Here is an 18,564-nt window from a genome sequence, read left to right as displayed (position 1 = left end):
AGGGGAATCTTTGATTAGTGAGAAGGGGATATATAGAGATAGGAACTCTCCAGGTAAGAATACTGAAGTGGGTAGCCATTCCCTTCTCCAGGGGATCTTTACAACCCAGGGATTGAACCCAGGTCTCCCGCATTGCAGGTGGATTCTTTACCGTCTGAGCCACCAGGGAAGCCCATAGATAGGAACTCTGTACTGCCTACTCAATTTCCCATAAAAGTAACGCTGTTCTAAAAAATAATTTATTATTATTAGGCCACATTGCTTTTGGGATTTTAGTTTTTCAACCAGGGATTGAATCCACACCCCCGTTGTGAAAGTGTGGAGTCCTAACCACTGGACAGCCAGACAATTCTCCAGATATTATTATATTTTTAAATCTACCTCACATCACTCTTAGGTCAAAAAGAGAATTAAAGATAAGAAAACCAGACTATGTAAAAAATACCAATAATAAAAGCATTAAATGGTATTAATATATTCAGTTCAGTTTAGTCACTCAATCGTGTCTGACTCTTTGTGACCCCATGGACTGCAGCACACCAGGCTTCCCTGTCCATCACCAACCCCTGGAGCTTACTCAAACTCATTTCCATCGAGTTGGTGATGTTGTCCATCCATTTCAACATCTGTCATCCCTTCTCCTGCCTTCAATCTTTCCCAGCATCAGGGTCTTTTTCAATGAGTCGGCTCTTCTCATCAGGTGGCCAAAGTATTGGAGTTTCAGCTTCAGCATCAGTCCTTCCAATGAATATTTTGGACTGATTTCCTTTAGGATTGACTGGTTTGCAGTCCAAGGGACTCTCAAGAGTCTTCTCCAACACCACAGTTCAAAAGCATCAATTCTTCAGTGCTCAACTCTCACATCCATACATGACTACTGGAAAAACCATAGCTTTGAGTAGATGGATTTTTGTCGGCAAAGTACTTAATATGTTAGTGAAAGTGAAGTTGCTCAGTCTTGTCCGACTCTTTGCGACTCCATGGACTGTAGCTTACCAGTCTCCTCAGTCCTTGGAATTTTCCAGGCAAGAATACTGGAGTGGGTAGCCATTTCCCTCTCCAGGGGATCTTCCCAATCCAGGGATCAAACCCGAGTCTCCCACATTGCAGGCAGACGCTTTCTGTCTGAGCCACAGGGAAGCCCAATTAATATATTAGTTACAGTTAAAGCAGAGCTTAGGGAGGAGTTGATGGACATATAAAAGTAATAAATAAAAATGCAACAATTGACTCTCTGAAAAAAAAAATAGTAAAAGAGATAAACTGTTAGCTAATGGCAGAAACTGGATGGCTGAGAAGGGGAGTGGATAGGAGATTCACTTTAAAAATTAAAAAAATAATTTCTTGTTAAATATTTCAGACACACCAAAAAACACCAGCCTAAAAAATAAAATATTATCAAAGCTTATGAAGCTCATCAATTACATCTCTCTGTGGTTCACCGTTATCTTGCAATTTTAGTGTTTATCATTCCAGTGCTTTTCTTTTTAATTTTGTGACATATATATGCTCCTAAAATTTTGTTATTTTATATGTTTAGAGCTATTTAAATGCTGTATACTTTTCTACATGTGAATGGGTATTTCCTTAACCATTTTTTAGATTATCCATGTTAGTACATATAGCACTGGATATAGCATTAAATACAGCATTCTTTCTGGAAAAGGAAATGGCAACCCACTTCAGTATTCTTGTCTAGAGAATCCCGTGGACAGAGGAGCCTGGTGGGCTGCTTGCTGTCCATAGGGTCGCCCAGAGTCGGACACGGCTGAAGCGACTTAGCGTGCATGCATGCATTGGAGTAGGAAATGGCAACCCACTCCAGTATTCTTGCCTGGAGAATCCCAGGGACAGAGGACCCTGGTGGGCTGCCGTCTATGGAGTCGCATAGAGTCGGATACAACTGAAGCGACTTAGCAGGGCAGCCGCATAGCTTTCTTTCTGCTTTATATATTAGATGGCATAAACATAACATAGTTTACTGATTTTTTTCTTTTTGATTATTTCATATTAATGACAATTAAGTTTACAGTTTTTTAAAACTAGAAAGTGTTGCCATGAATACTCTTGCATCTGTAGGTATTTCTCTGGGCACATGTGCAAGAAGTTTCCTAAAAGTGGGGTGTGTGGGTATGCATGCTCAGTCGCCTCGGACTCTTTGCCACGGATGGACTGCAGCCTACCAGGCTCCTCTGTCCATAGAATTTTTCCAGGCAAGAATACTGGAGTGGGTTGCCATTTCCTGTTCCAGAGGATCTTCCTGACCTAGGGGTCTAACCGGAGTCTCCGGCGTTTCCTCCGTTGACAGGTGGATTCTTTACCACTGAGCCACCTGGGAAACTAGAAGCGGGGTGGGCACGAGTGATTTTCCTAAGTAATTCCTAATTGCTCTATCCAGCACTGGCGCCACTGCAGATTACTAAACAGTTCCAGTCGCTGCAGTGTTCATCAACAGGGAGCCAGGGAGGCTTCCTTTTCACTCTACATGGTAACCGCTCATGGCATTTCACGTTTTACAATTTTTTGAAATTTATTTTTTAAAAAATTCCACAATAAGCCAGTGGATTAGGTATTATGATTGACAACGGACATTTTTCCAGATGAGAAAACAAAAACAAAAAACCTCTTCGTTTTGAGATAGTTTCATCTTAAAAAAGAAAAATGTCTTAGTTTTCACCCGCGCTGACTGCACCTTGTTCCTGCCAGCCCTGGAAGTTACTTGCTGGCGGGTTCACCGGGGCCGGGTATCCTGACTTGGCAGGACTCCCTAACTTTCCTCCGCCTCTGCTAAGCCCGCTCGGCACTCGGCCACCCCGAGGCCGTCGTGGCTCTGAAACGCGGTAGGACGACGCGGTTTGGACCACTGGAGACTCCGTAGTACTCTCCCCGCCCACCCCTCCTCACTACATCTCTAGGCGCTCGGAGAGCGCGCTGCCGCCCTGGAGATGGCTGGGCAGGCGATTTCCGGCAGCGCGACGCGTAGCGATAGGTCCAGGCTTCCGGCGCCAGCGCTCTGGTCACAGGAAGTACCGTCGTCTCTCCCTCTCCTCAGCTGCTGTCGCAGAGCTTGGAGGGCTGCCCCGGAAGTCCTCCCCCTTCCCCCGCCCGCGGCAAACATGGCGGTGGACTCGGCGATGGAGCTGCTATTTTTAGACACTTTCAAGCACCCGAGCGCCGAGGTACGTCTTCGCGACGTGTTTCCGACCCTGTTTTTCGACTTGGGGACCCTTACACACACAAAAAAAATCGTTAGGCGTGCCTCGACTTTTCCTTGTGCCGATTGCCGCTTTAATTCATCACACACTGTCCTCTCAGCCTGGGTGTGGGCGCCGCGTCTGCGGAGGGTGGCGGGAACTCCCCCACCCCCTCCTCATTTCCCTGAGTTACTTAAAGCCCCGCGTCGTCTTTGGTTGAGTTGGCTGCTCTACTTGGCTTTGCTTTCCCCCACCCTCCCACCAGTCCCCCCGAGTCCGCTTGAAAAGGATCCTGAGTTGTCGGGTTTACTGCAAGTGGTGTTTCGAAAGGGGTCTCGGACAGCTTGTGTTTGACAGTAGTGTCGGTAACTCAGCGGGTCACGTTGGTTTTCTGGGTTCCAAATTCCTGCTCCTAGGTCCCTTTTCTAACGGGAGTCATGCCACCCAGGTGTGACACTCATTCGGTTGGAGACTGCAGCGTTCTCCAGTTTGCTCTGAAACTTTAATAAGTACTTATCTCTTGGAAAGATTTCGCACGTAAGGACAGGAAGTACTCACACAGAACGTCTCTTGCATGGAGTATACTTGTGAAGAGGAGAGATTTGTAGTCAGACAGTAGAGGACAATTGTGTTGTCGTCTTGAGGGGTGAGAGTGGGCTGTTGTAATCGTTCTGTATTAACTTGAGTGCCCTTGAATGTATGACTGGCTCTGACATATGTAAATTGAATAACCAGTTAACCAAAGGTTCCCGAAAACCGGCCGACAACGAACAGTAATGAAGTCCGTAGAGAAACTTAAAAGAAACCCCAGAGCTCACATTTCTCTTTCAGTGTAGACGTAATTTAGAGAACTTTTTTTTTAAATTGAGGTATAGTTGATTTACATTATTAGTTTCAAAAGTACAACATCTACTACTACTACTACTACTACATCGCTTCAGTCGTGTCCGACTCTGTGCGACCCCATAGACGGCAACCCACCAGGCTCCCCCGTCCCTGGGATTCTCCAGGCAAGAACACTAGAGTGGGTTGCCGTTTCCTTCTCCAATGCATGAAAGTGGAAAGTGAAAGTGAAGTCGCTCAGTCGTGTCCGACTCTTGGCGACCCCATGCACTGCAGCCCACCAGGCTCCTCCACCCATGGGATTTTCCGGGCAACAGTACTGGAGTGGGGTGCCATTGCCTTCTCCCAAGTACAACAACATAGTGCTTTACAATTTTTATAGATTATATTGCATTTAGAGAGATTATAAAGTATTGGCTGTATTCCCAGTGCTGTACAATATATCGTTGTGTGCGCTTCGCTGTCTTACTCTGCGACCCCATGGACTATAGACCGCCAGGCTCCTCTGTCCATGGGATTTTACCGGCAAGAATACTGGAGTGGATTGCCGTTTCCTCCTCCAGGGGATCTTTCCGACTCAGGGATCAAACCGGCAACGGCTGCGTCTTATGTATTGGCAGTCGGATTCTTTACCACTGCGGCCACCTGGGAAGCCCGAATCCTTATAGCTTATTTATTCTATACATAGAGTCGTTTGTGGACTAACCAAGTGACCTAGTGATAAAGAACCCGCCTGCCAGTGCAGAAGACATAAGAGTCGCGTGTTCGATTCCTGGGTCGGGAAGACCCCCCAGGAAGAGGGCATGGCAACCCATTCCAGCAGTATTCTTGCCTGCAGAATCCCATGGACAGAGGAGCCTGGCTGGCTACAGTCCACAGGGTCACAAAGAGTCGGACTCTACTGAAGCGACTTAGCATGCCCACATGCACAGTCGTTTGTACTTTGAGGGAAAACTTTTCTTTCTTCAGATAGAGATGGTAGTGGGTAGCAGATGTACTTTGGAACTTGATAAAATAAAAAGTTTAACAACCTTGGCCTTATTTTAATGAATGGTTTATAGATCTAAAAAAGAAAATATTTGGAAACTGTAGCATATCATGTGCTGTGTGTGTGCTAAGTTGCTTCAGTCCTATTGGACTCTTTGTGACCCTATAGACTGTAGCCTGTCAGGCTTCTTGTCCATGAGACTCTCCAGGCAAGAATACCAGAGTGGGTTGCCATGTCCTCCTCCAGGGGATCTTCCTGACCCAGGAGTGGAAACTGTCTTTTATGTCTCCTGCGTTGGCAGATGGGCTCTTTACTACTAGTGCCACCTGGAAAGCCTCTTAGCATATCATACTAACAATGAGTTGATTAGTGGTCTTTCATTTCATGTGTGTCAAATAGCTCTCTTTGTTCAGAGACCATACGTCTCTGAATATAGTTCCAGCTATGCTTTAGAAAACTCAGAGTAGAGGCAGTAGTTGGATAAGAACAAACCTATCATGAATATAGAAATAAAGGACAGTTAAAAACAAAAGAAAAGAGTATGAAGAATTAGTTTAGTAGTATTCTAGTTTAGTAAAGTTAGCATCCATTCACTTAAGATATATTTAGAAATCTAGTTTTCATTCATTCTTAAGCAAGCATTGTGGACCATGGAGAGGATAGGACTACCAGAAGGTAATAAATACCTTTTGGCAATGATTGAGGAAGACTTAATAGAGATCACATTTGAATTGAGTCTTGAAGGAGGAGTAGGGGTTTTGGGGGGGTGTGTGTGGAATATTGGGATGTTTGTCCTCAAGGAGTTTATAACTAGCATTGGAGATGAGATCCACAAAATTATGACTCAAGTTAAATACTGATGAGCATCTTAAGAGACAGAGTGAAAATGCCTTGAGATTTCTTTCCTTTATTTCCAAAATACCCATCAGTGTCTGATATATTAGGACTCCAGCCAATATTTATTTAGATCCCTTTGATGGTACAAATAAAGGCTGTGTGATTTCAGAGGAGGGACAGATCACTTGCCATTTGAGAGTATCAGGGAAGACTTCATCAAGGCACGTGGCATTTGAACTTGATCTTTGGTGGATATGTTGGAGAGGATATGTTGCACAGTTGTAGATAGGAAAGAAGGGTATTCTGGAGTAGTCATTCCTTTGGAAGGGTATGCTGAAGTACCAGTTTGTAGTGGCCCCTGATGGACAGTTTGAAGCCAGATCATGGAGTTCCTTAAATGGTCAGCAAAGGGGCATGGGATTTATTTTGTAAGAAATAATTAGTTTTTGAGCAGGAAAATGATGTGATTAGTAAAATTAAGGTAGATTTGTACATTAGTGGGCTTCCCAGGTGGCTCAGTGGTAAAGAATCCGCCTGCAGTTCAGGAGATTTGGGTTTCGATCAGAGAGATCCCCTGGAGAAGGAAATGGCAAACCACTCCAGTATTCTTGCTGGTAAAATCCCATGGACAGAGGAGCCTGGTGGGCTACAGTCCATGAGATCACAAAAGAGTTGGACACAGCTTCATGACTAAGCAACAGCAAGTACATCAGTACATTGGTACATCAATCATGCCTAAAATGGTTCAGAATAATCAGAGGTGGCAAATCAAGAAGAAAAGGTGAGACATAATGAAAACTTGAGTTAAAAGACGGGCAGTAATCATTGTTAGCATTTATTGAATGTTTATTTTGTGCAAGACGCAGTCCTTTGATAATACAAATTTAAATACATTTAAAATTTAAATACAGTCCTTTAAAATACATTATCTCTAGTCCACCCATCCTTTTGAAAGATAATGTCCCCATTTGATAGATAAGGAAACTGAGCATGAGACTTAGGAAAGTTAGGTGACTTTCCTAATGTGGCATAGCTGAATTAAGACATGCCAACGCACATTTCCTGACTCTAAAGCTGTGCAATGCTATGTCCCACTGGGACTAAGAAGGAAGGAATAGGTACATGATCAATTTTGGTTATAGAATGGACAGGATGGGAACTTCCCTGATGGTCCAGTGGTTAAGAATCCACCTTGCAGTGCAGGGGATGAGCATTTGATCACTAGTCCAGTAACTAAGACCCCACATGCCTCGGTGCAACTAAGCCTGTGTGCTCAGACTACTGAGCCCGCATGCTCTGGAGCCCTCATGCCACAACTGCAGAGGCTATGCACTGCTGTGAGAGATCCCGAGAGCTGCAGCCAAGACTCAACACAGCCAAAATAAATAAAAAGTAAATAAATATTAAAAAAAAAAAAAAGAATTGCCAGGATTGCAACTCATCAAAGAGTAGCCAAAAATGAGAATTCTAGTTATAGAGAACTGGTGGGACTAGAGAATTGATGGGCCTTGTTAGTCACAGAAAGACTTCAGCACAGAAGTACTTCTTCCTTAGATAAATGTGGCTGAGTTGTGGAATCTAACTAGTCTGTTCTTCAGTTTCCTGTTACCTCTCTAATCATAAACCTTCTGTGATTTCCCACTCTCAACCTGTCTTCCTAGGTATATGTACTCTTCTGGATATTTTAAGTGCCTCCTACTTCACTGTAATATTTTTAGCTTTAAAAACACAATTCAGTCAACTCTTATTAAGCACCTGTTAAAAGTCTTTCTTTCATTAAATGATTATGCTAAGCACTGTGAAGATGGTGATTGCAGCCATGAAATTAAAAGACGCTTATTCCTTGGAAGGAAAGTTATGACCAACCTAGATAGCATATTCAAAAGCAAAGACATTACTTTGCCAACAAAGGTCCATCTAGTGAAGGCTATGGTTTTTCCTGTGGTCGTGTATGGATGTGAGAGTTGGACTGTGAAGAAGGCTGAGTGCCAAAGAATTGATGCTTTTGAACTGTGGTGTTGGAGAAGACTCTTGAGAGTCCCTTGGACTGCAAGGAGATCCAACCAGTCCATTCTGAAGGAGATCAGCCCTGGGATTTCTTTGGAAGGAATGATGCTAAAGCTGAAACTCCAGTACTTTGGCCACCTCATGCGAAGAGTTGACTCATTGGAAAAGACTCTGATGCTGGGAGGGATTGGGGGCAGGAGGAGAAGGGGACAACAGAGGATGAGATGGCTGGATGGCATCACTGACTTGATGGACTTGAGTCTGAGTGAACTCCGGGAGTTGGTGATGGACAGGGAGGCCTGGAGTGCTGTGATTCATGGGGTTGGGAAGAGTCGGACACGACTGAGCGACTGATCTGAACTGAAGACTTGATTCTTGTCTTTTTGAAATACCACTGTAACAGGAAAGTTAAAAGAAGCAATTAGTTGAGTTAGAATTAAAAGAAGCAACTAGTTCATTGCAGCACTATTTATAATAGCCAGGATGTGGAAGCAACCTAGGTGTCTGTTGAAGATGAATGGACAAAGAAGTTGTGGTACATATATACAATGGAATATTATTCAGCCATTAAAAGGAACGAATTTGAGTCAGTTGAACTGAGGTGGATGAACCTAGAGCCTGTTAAACAGAGGCTCTGGCCAACATTGTAGGCCAGAAAAAGAAAAACAAGTATCATATTTTAACACATATATATGGCATCTAGAAAAATGCTACTGATGAACTTATTTGTAGGGTAGGAATAGAGATGCAGACATAGAGAACAGATGTGGACACAGTGGGGGAAGACGAATTGAGAGAGTAGCTTTGAAACATATACATTATCATATGTGAAATAGCTTCTCACTAGCTATTGGAGAAGGCAATGGCACCCCACTCCAGTACTGTTGCCTGGAAAATCCCATGGACGGAGGAGCCTTGTAGGCTGCAGTCCATGGGGTTGCTAAGAGTCGGACATGACTGAGCGACTTCACTTTCACTTTCCACTTTCATGCCTTGGAGAAGGAAATGGCAACCCACTCCAGTGTTCTTGCCTGGAGAATCCCATGGACGGAGAAGCCTGGTAGGCTGCAGTCCATGGGGTCGCACAGAGTCGGACACGACTGAAGTGACTTAGCAGCAGCAGCTATTGGGAAGTTGCTTTGTAACACAGGGACCTCAGCCTGGTGCTCTGTGACAACCTAGAGGGGTGGGATGGGGTCATGTGGTTCAAGAGGGAGGGGATATATGTATACTTATAGTTGATTCACATCGTTGTATGGCAGAAACCAACACAACATTGTAAAACAGTTATTCTCCAATAAAAAATAAATTTTAAAAAGTGTGATCTGCTATACAGTGCTTATTGGATGAATAAACATATAATATTTCTTCAAAAAAAGCAATTTGAACTTATTTTGATAAGCACTCATCTAGACTTGATCTGACTTGGCTTTTAAGAGAAAGTTGACATCTGAATGGAGTTGGGAGAGGAGTATGGGAGAGTTCTAAGCAGAGACAGTGGCATGGATGAGGACATTAAGATGAGGAATACCAGGGCATTTTGAGGCTGTACGTTTGGAGTGATAATACTTGTCTGTAAGACCAAGGAATTTGGCCTAGTGTCTAGAACTAGAGAAGTGACCACTGAAAAGAAGGGAAATATTAGGTTGGTGCAAATATAAGTGTGGTTTTGGACTGTGAATTTTAAATTATTATTAATAACTAGGCCCAAACAAATCTTTATTAATCAAAATAGGAGCCATTAAAATCAACACTTTCTTGCCAATGAGAATTAAGTTTCGTTTATTCCTGTAGCATAAAAAAATCCATGCTTTGTGATTCTGTGAACTCTTGGAAAGCATTTTCTGGGTCCTACTGGTCATGGAAGCTTTTTCCGTGCAGAAAATTGTTGAGATGCTTGGTAGTTGGTTTGTGAGAGGTCAGGTGAATATGGCAGATGAGGCAAAAGTTTATTCAACTTTTGGTGTTGGTTGTGCAAAGTATGGTCAGGTGTTGTTGTGGAGAAGAATTGGGCCCTTTCTGTTGACCAATGCTGATTGCACGCGTTGGCAGTTTTTCAGTGCATCTCATTGATTTGCTGAGCATACTTCTCAGATGTAATGGTTTCATCAGGATTCAGAAAGCTGTAGTGGATCAGACAGGCAGCAGACCACCAGACAGTGACCTTGACCTTTTTTTGGTGCAGAGTTGGCTTTGGGAAGTGCTTTGGAGCATCTCAGTCCAACCACCGAGCTGGCTGTCGCTGGTTATCGTATACAATCCACTTTTCATTGCACATCACAATTTGATCAAGAAATGATTCCTTGTTGTTGCATACAGTGAGAGAAGATGGCACTTCAAAATGATGATTTTTTTTGATTTTTGGTCAGCTCATGAGGCATCCACTTAAAGAGCTTTTTCACCTTTCCAATTTGCTTCAAATGCTGAACAGCTGTAGAACAATTGATGTTGAGTTCTTTAGCAGCTTCTCGTGTAGTTGTAAGAGGATCAGCTTTGATGATGACTCTCAGTTGTCGTTGTCAACTTCCAATGGCCAGCCACTGTTCTCCTCATCTTCAAGGCTCTTGTCTCCTTCGCACAACTTGTTGAAACATCACTGCACTGTACGTTCATTAGCAGTTCCTGGGCCAAATGCGTTGTTGATGTTACAGTTTGTCCCCACTGCCTTACGACCCATTTTGAACTTGTAAGAAAATTGCTTGAATTTGTGTTTTGTCTAACATCTTTTCCATAGTCTAAAATAAATACAAAATAAACAGCAAGTAATAAGTCATTAGCAAAAAGAAAAAGCCAGAAATACACATTAAAATGATAACATACCCACATTATTAAGAATGTATTCCAAAATCAAGCAGCAAATTTCAACAGTGCAACACCTGCAGTTACTTTTGCACCAACCTAATACATAGATTTGAGAACTGTTTAGAGGTTTAATCAATAGAACTTGATGTTTAAATGAAGAAATTATTTAGGTGCGAGAGAATGAGAAAGAATCAGTCACTGATATAGGACAGTTTAGTTTTGGACTTGTTGAGCTTTTGGTGCCAGAGGTTCATTCAAATGGAAATGTCCAGCTGGCAGTTGGATGTGGTGGTCTGGGGCTCAGGAGAGAAGTCTTAATGGAGGTACAGATTTTTGGAGTTGACTTCCCAGCAGTGGATGAAAATTTTAGAGAAATGTAAAGGAGAAAGGGAAAGATATAGCCAACTGAATGCAGAGTTCCAGAGAACAGCAAGGAGAGATAGGAAAGCCTTAAGTGAACAATGCAAAGAAATAGAGGAAAACAATAGAATGGGAAAAACGAGAGATCTTTTCAAGAAAATTGGAGCTACCAAGGGAACATTTTATGCAAAGATGGGCACAATAAAGGATTGAAATGGAAAGGACCTAACAGAGGCAGAAGAGATTAAGAAGAGGTGGCAAGAATACACAAAACAACTATACAGAAAAGATCTAAATGACCCAGATAACCACAATGATGTCACTCACCTAGAGCCAGACATCCTGGAATGTGAAGTCAAGTGGGCCTTAGGAAGAATCACTACAAGCAAAGCTAGTGAAGGTGATGGAATTCCAGCTGAGCTATTTCAAATCCTAAAAGATGATGCTATTAAAGTGCTGTACTCTGTATGCCAGCAGATTTGGAAAACTCAGCAGTGGACATAGGACTGGAAAAGGTCAGTTTTCATTCCAGTACCAAAGAAAGACAATGCCAAAGAATGTTCAGACTGTTGGCAGTTATGCTTATTTTACATGCTAGCAAGGTAATGCTCAAAATCCTTCAAGCTCATCTTCAGTAGTACATGAACTGAGAACTTCCAGATGTACACGCTGGATTTAGAAAAGGCGGAGGAACCAGAGATCATGTCACCAACATCCATTGGATCATAGAAAAAGCAAGGGGATTAAAAAAAAAAAATCTGCTTCATTGACTGTGCTGAAGCCTTTGACTGTGTGGATTACAACAAACTATGGAAAATTCTGAAAGAGATGGGAATACCAGACCACCTTACCTGTCTCCTGAGATACCTGTCTGCAGGTCAAGAAGCAACAGTTAGAACTGGACATGGAACAACAGACTGGTTCAGAATTGGGAAAAGAGTACATCAAAGCTGTGTATTGTCACCTTGCTTATTTAATTTATGAAAGTGAAATTGCTGGTTACTGAGTTGTGTCTGACTCTCTGTGACCTCATGGATACAACTTCCATGTGACCTCATGGACTGTAGTCCACCAGGCTTCTCTGTCCATTTGATTTCCCAGGCAAGAATACTGGAGTGAGTTGCCATTTCCTTCTCCAGGGGATCTTCCCAACTCAGAGATCAGACTGAGTCTCCTGCATTGCAGGTAGATTATTTACCATCTAAGCCACCAGGGAAGATTATTTAACTTATACATCATTCTAAATGGTGGGCTGGATGAATCCCAAGCTGGTATCAAGATTGCCAGGAGAAAGATCAACAACTTCAGATATGTAGATGATACCACTCTAATGGCAGAAAGTGAAGAGGAGCTAAAGGGCCACTTGATGGAGATGAAAGAGGAGAGTGAAAAAAACTGGCTTAAAACCCAAGATTCGAAAAACTAAGATCATGGCATCCGGTCTCATCACTTTATGGCAAATAGAGGGGGAAAAACTGGAAACGGACAGATACTCTTTTTTGGGGCTCCAGAATCACTGAAGATGGTGACTGCAGCCACAAAATTAGAAGACACTTGCTCCTTGAAAGAGAAGCCATGACAAACTTAGCATATTAAATAGCAGAGATATCACTTTGCTGACAGAAGTCCATCTAGTCAAAGCTATGGTTTTTCCAGTAGTCATGTACTAATGTGAGAGTTGGACCATAATATGTAAAGTAGGGTAAGGGTTGAAAATTTGGTGATTTCTAATTGTGGTGCTAGAGAAGACTCTTGAGAGTCTCCTTGTACAGCAAGATCAAACCAGTTGATCCTAAAGGAAATCAACCCTGAATATTCGCTGGAAGGACTAATGCTGAAGTTGAAGCTGCAGTACTTTGGCCACATGATGTGAAGAGCTGACTCACTGGAAAAGACCCCAATGCTGAGAAAGATGGAAGGCAGGAGAAGAAGGGGATGACAGAGGATGAGATGGTTGGATGGTATCACAGACTCGATGGACATGAAGTTGAGCAAACTTCAGGAGACAGGGAAGGACTCGGAAGCCTGGTCGGACAGGCAGAGTTGGACACAACTTAGTGATTGAACAACAACAAGCTACTCTGCCTTACTTTTCGCCCACATTTTGCCCTCCAGCCTTTGTGAACTATGCCTGTAACTTCTTGAAGCTTCCCAGTTCTTATTTGCATTCCTTTTTTGCATACTTCTCATTTTGCCTATAAAGCTTTCTCCCTCTGTTCCACTGATTCTTGTTTTCCTTAAAGATTTACTTAGATTAGGTGGTACTTCTTTTGGGAAGCCTTCCCTGACATTCTTCTTTTCCCCTCACATATGTTTGCCTACAATCTCATTTAGGTAAGTACTCCTTCCAATTTGAAGTTTTCTGTATGAGTCTATATCATAGTAATTTATCTGTTTGTCTACCACAATAGATTGTACCTTTACGGTAGGTCTTGCCTTTATATTGTCAGGACCTAGCATATGGCACCCCACTCCAGTACTCTTGCCTGGAGAATCCCATGGACAGAGGAGCCTGGTAGGCTACAGTCCATGGGGTCACTAAGAGTCGGACACGACTGAGCAACACTTTTCACTTTCATGCAATGGAGAAGGAAATGGCAACCCACTCCAGTATTCTGCCTGGAGAATCCCAGGGACAGAGGAGCCTGTTGGGCTGCCATCTGTGGGGTCGCACAGAGTCAGATATGACTGACGTGACTTAGCAGCAGCAGCAGCAGCATACCTTGATGGAGAAGGCAATGGCACCCCACTCCAGTACTCTTGCCTGGAAATCCCATGGACAGAGGAGCCTAGTGGGCTGTAGTTCATGGGGTCACTAGGAGTCGGACATGACTGAGCGACTTCACTTTCACTTTTCACTTTCATGCATTGGAGAAGGCAACGGCAACCCACTCCAGTGTTCTTGCCTGGAGAATCCCAGGGACGGGATTCTCCTGTGGTGGGCTCTTCCTGGTGGGCTCCCGTCTATGGGGTCACACAGAGTTGGACACGACTGAAGTGACTTAGCAGCAGCAGCAGCAGCATACTTTGAAACATTATAAACATTTAATAAATGTTTAGAAATAAATATTGAATAAAAGTGATAGCAACTAATATAGAAACTCTTCTACTTACAAACAAAATAGATTTTGAAAGGCTGTAAAACCTTAAGTTCAATTTTTAGGTCCACAGTGACTATACTCTAACTACTACTAATACCCTTCATTAAATAACAGAGGGGCAGGGTGGAGGAAGATATAATAAATAAAAGTTTTGTTCTAAGTTTCCATTGTAAATATTAATGATAATTTTTAACTGTATAAGCAAAGGAGCTTCTATACAGTAAATTTTTTAAATAAAGGAGTTACTTACAGGAAGGAAACATAGGACCAAAGTTTGAGGCAGAATGCTTAATTCTTTTATAAAAGTCTACTGTAGTATTTATTGAATACCTACAGTATATTTGTAATAGTTAGGATACAATTTCAGCTGCTGCCATCAAGTCAGGATAATGGTGGGTTAGACAAAATAAGACAGACTGTCTCAATCTGACTGTGAGTATTCTAGGGCTAACGTGACAGGTCTGCATTGTCAGGGACAGGCTTTTCTGTTCTCTTTCTCTCTCATTCTTAGGGTATCTCCTGCATTTCCCAAGACAGCTCACTGTACCATGTGTTCTAGAAAAGCAGCAGAATATAGAGGAAGAGGTGGCAGGAGGTTCTGAAGTCAGGACTTTCTCTTCAAGGACACGACCCAGAGTTGCCAGCGTCGTTTCCACTTACATCCCATTGATGGGATCTAGCAATCCCATGGTCACACTGGCTTCCCAGCTTCTAGGAGACTCAGTTCACTTGTGCCTAACTCTAAGAGAGTTGTATTGGAAAACAGCTAGCAGTCAGCCTCAGTTCATGTTCATCTTGTTTCTTGTATATCTTTGTGAGTATAAAGTACATTTGAATAGTTATATTAAGATTTCTAGATCTACATGTTTGGTTATACTTAATCTCTGAGTTTAAAGTGCAAAATTAGAAAGTCATCATCCTCTGTCCCATTTTAGGAAAGACTCATTTGACCAGTCTGCTGGTCTGTTGAGAGACACAGTATTTTTTGCATCTTCAAGAGCACTCAGGACTCAGTCCTTCTAGATACAAATTATATGAACCATTTTTGTTAAAAACTTCAGTCACCAGGCAGAGATGGTTGGCTGCTTGTTGCAGAGCACGGGCTCAAGGGCGTGTGGGCTTCCGTAGTTGGCGGCTGGCTAGAGCATGGGGTTGTAGCTGAACTGCTAGGAAAACCTGATATAAAATAATAGTCCAAAAACAATGTGAAAAATTTCTTAAAATTATTAATCACAAGAGCTAATTTGTCTGATCTTGTGTCAAGTGATACATAGAAATAAATGTACACTAAATTTATGGTATCCATTTATGTTATTATGATAAATTCTATTTATTGCTTTATTTGGCTGTACCAGGTCTTAGTTGTGGCCCGAGGGAGCTTTGATCTTCGTTGCGCCCTGCAGGTTCTTTAGTTCTTTGGTTGCAGCATGTAGGGTCTAGTTCCCTAGCCAGGGAGTGAACCCAGGCCCCACGCATTGGGAGCTCAGAATCTTAGCCACTGGACCACCAGGGAAGTCCCGATAAATTCTTACGTTCGTGGATTTTTTTCTCTTTTTTAAATTTGGGAGGGTTTACCTTATCTAATCAGTACCTGAATGACTTCCCTTGATCTCTTGATATTAGTTAGTATATAAGTTTGGTAAACTAAGCTAATTTAAGAGATTCACAATCTATCATCTATAATTCAGAAATTCAAAAAATGGCAGGAAAAATCTGCCCTGAACTCATCAGGCCATATGCTGTGCTTTGAACTGACTTTATGCTTGTTATAATCTTTACTTAGTGTGAATGTTTATACATTTGCTGCAGAAGTATTAATGTTTTGGTTACAAGTTACTGTGGCAGAAACTACTGGGGTGTTAAGTAATATGCAGTATTTGTATCATTAGTTTCTAAAAATCCTAAAAGTCAGGATTCTGAAAAGCCTCTGGCTCCAGAGGTCCACTAAAGCAGCAGTCCCCAACCTTTTGGCACCAGGGGCTGGTTTTGTGGGAGACAGCATGACTGCAGGTGGGAGGTGCTGGTCTGGGGACGATTCTCATAAGGAGCGTGCTGCCGTGGTCCCTCACATGTGTCGGATCCACGCTTCTATGAACATCGAACGCCACCAGTGAGCTGGCAGGAGGCGAGCTCGGGGCAGCGTGAGTGAGGGGGAGCTGCTGGCACAGCAGGTGACTCTTCGTTGGCTTGCCTGCCGCTCACACCCTGCCGTGTGGCCCCTTCCAGCCTGTGGCCTAGGCTTGGGGACCCTTGCAGTAGGGATTATTGGTCTGTATTGGCCCAGGCAAGACAGCAGGGAAACAGATGCAGAAAATGTTATACAAGGGGAGGGATTTAACTAGGTACATTTTATCATCAGCTGTTTTTTTTTTCTTTTTTTAATTTTTGGCTGTGCTGGGTCTTCGTGGCCAGTGAGGGCTGTTCCCTAGTTGCAGTGCCTGGGCTCCTCATTGTGATGGCTTCTCTCTTCGCAGAGCACGGGCTCTAGGGCGTGTGGCTTCAGTAGTTGTGGCTGGTGGGCTCTAGAGCGTGGGCTTGGTAGATGTGGCATATGGGCTTAGTTGCTCTGTAGTGTGTGGAATCATTATCCGGGACCAGGGATCAAACTATGTCCCCTGCATTGGCAGGCAGATTCTTAACCACTGGACCACTAGGAAGGTCCCTCATCGGCTATTTTTAAAAATGGTTTTTACACCATTTATAATATAATAGCACTGTTTTAATGATAGTGTTTATTTAAAAATTGTGACATTCTAAATGAAACAAATTGAAGGTGAATAAATTTTGACTAGACAAAGTGTTTTGCTTACAGTATATTCTTCTCTTTTCTTAAAGCAAAGTTCTCATATAGATGTGGTTCGTTTTCCATGTGTGGTTTATATAAATGAAGTTCGAGTCATACCCCCGGGAGTAAGAGCCCATAGCAACTTGCCTGACAATAGAGCATATGGGTGAGTCAGTTTTCTTTTTTAAAAGTGTTTTTGACTAAAGATGACCTAGAAACATACTTCCAAATGCAAAAATTTAAGGTAATATTTTGTAAGTAAAAAACACAACAAAAATAAAACTTTTTTCAGTTTTAGTTATGTTGCATTATAATTGACTTTTAAGTTTTCTGTATAATCCATATATTACTATAAACTTGAAAAGAGTAATTATTTGACCTAAGTACTAGATTAAGTTTTTCTTTCTTCATTTCTTTTTTTAATTGGTAGAAATAGGTTTATATTTTCCAAACTATTGTAGGGTAGCACAGTATAGTAGACAGAGTATTTTTAATGTGCTGTTTTCCTTGAAAATAAATGCATCTGTAATATTGAGAAATATATCTTTTATTATGTTACATTTTTTATATTATAGTGTTAGTTTTCATGCCTTATTGGTGATCATCTTAGCCTGATACATGTGTGTTTTTGTATTTACATTACAAATACTTCACATTAGCCGTTAGTTGTACTGAGCAAGTAGTTACTTGAGCATCATTTCTCTTTTTTAAGGTCTGTGGGAAATAAACCAAATGTAAGACATTGTTCCTAATGTGGAGTTGTTTTTTTTTAATTATTTTTTTTTTTGGTTGTGCTGTGAGGCTTGCAGGATCTTAGTTCCTTGACCAGAGATTGAACCCAAGTCATGGCAGTAAAAGTTCCTTACCACTGGACTGCCAGGGAACTCCCTAATGTGGAGTTGTTGATAACTTTAACAACTGACATAAAACAGAGGAATTTGATCTTTGTTATGACGTGAATAATCATCATCATCTTCTGATTTTAATTACATGAATTGGAGATAAAAGCTAAATTTTGGTTAAGGAAGCATGAATATGTATAATAAATATATCGGTGGGTTCTTGGCTTATAGCCTAGGTATCAGTGCCACATTGTGACATGTCCATGCTCTGATAGCTCAGTTTCTATTACACGCAAGAGTTAAGCCAGCTGCGTGGTAGTGACCGGTACGGTACAGACTCAAAGTTAAGGGCTCATTTCTTTATAGTTGTGAAAAGTAGTTTGTTATTTGTAGAGTGGATATAAAATTCTTCAGATGTTTTCAGGTCATTCAAAGGTAAAACATAAAAACAAAGCAATAAGAATGATCAATGTTTATATGACAGATCATTATAGTTAACTTTTTTGCCCGTATAAGGGAATAAAAACTCCTGTTTTCCTGTGTTTCTTTCTACTTTTCCTAGAATGTAGAATGAGAAAGATGGAGTATATATATATATACTTATATATGTATATATATATATATATATATACTTATATATAAGATGGATAGATTATCCAGCAGACTTCTCTAATTGCACTGCTTTGGGGCAAGAAGGCTCTATTGTTACCTGCTTCTGTGTAACAAACCTCAGCAAATTTAGCAACTTAATCCCCCACTATTTCTGAGCGTCAGGAACTTGGGTGCTGCTTGATTGGCTCAGGTT

The 18,564-nt window shown here is 42.0% G+C and overlaps 1 protein-coding gene across 1 annotated transcript in view; it reads left to right on the top strand.

Moving 5' to 3' along the window:
- Positions 1 to 2,935: 2,935 nt before the first annotated feature.
- The window catches only part of VIRMA (vir like m6A methyltransferase associated), a gene marked incomplete in the record, with an annotated part of 46,988 nt that continues 31,359 nt past the window's right edge, over positions 2,936 to 18,564 (top strand). Inside the window, 2 exon segments of the mRNA XM_045162774.1 lie at positions 2,936 to 3,179; positions 16,968 to 17,083. Of these exon segments, the coding sequence (XP_045018709.1) occupies positions 2,946 to 3,179; positions 16,968 to 17,083 (350 nt within the window).

This window comes from Bubalus bubalis, chromosome 15, assembly GCF_019923935.1.
Source record: "Bubalus bubalis isolate 160015118507 breed Murrah chromosome 15, NDDB_SH_1, whole genome shotgun sequence".
In the NCBI taxonomy this organism is placed as follows: Eukaryota; Metazoa; Chordata; class Mammalia; order Artiodactyla; family Bovidae; genus Bubalus; species Bubalus bubalis.
Note: the sequence above shows the minus strand (reverse complement) of the source record. Positions and strands in the feature narration are given on the sequence as shown.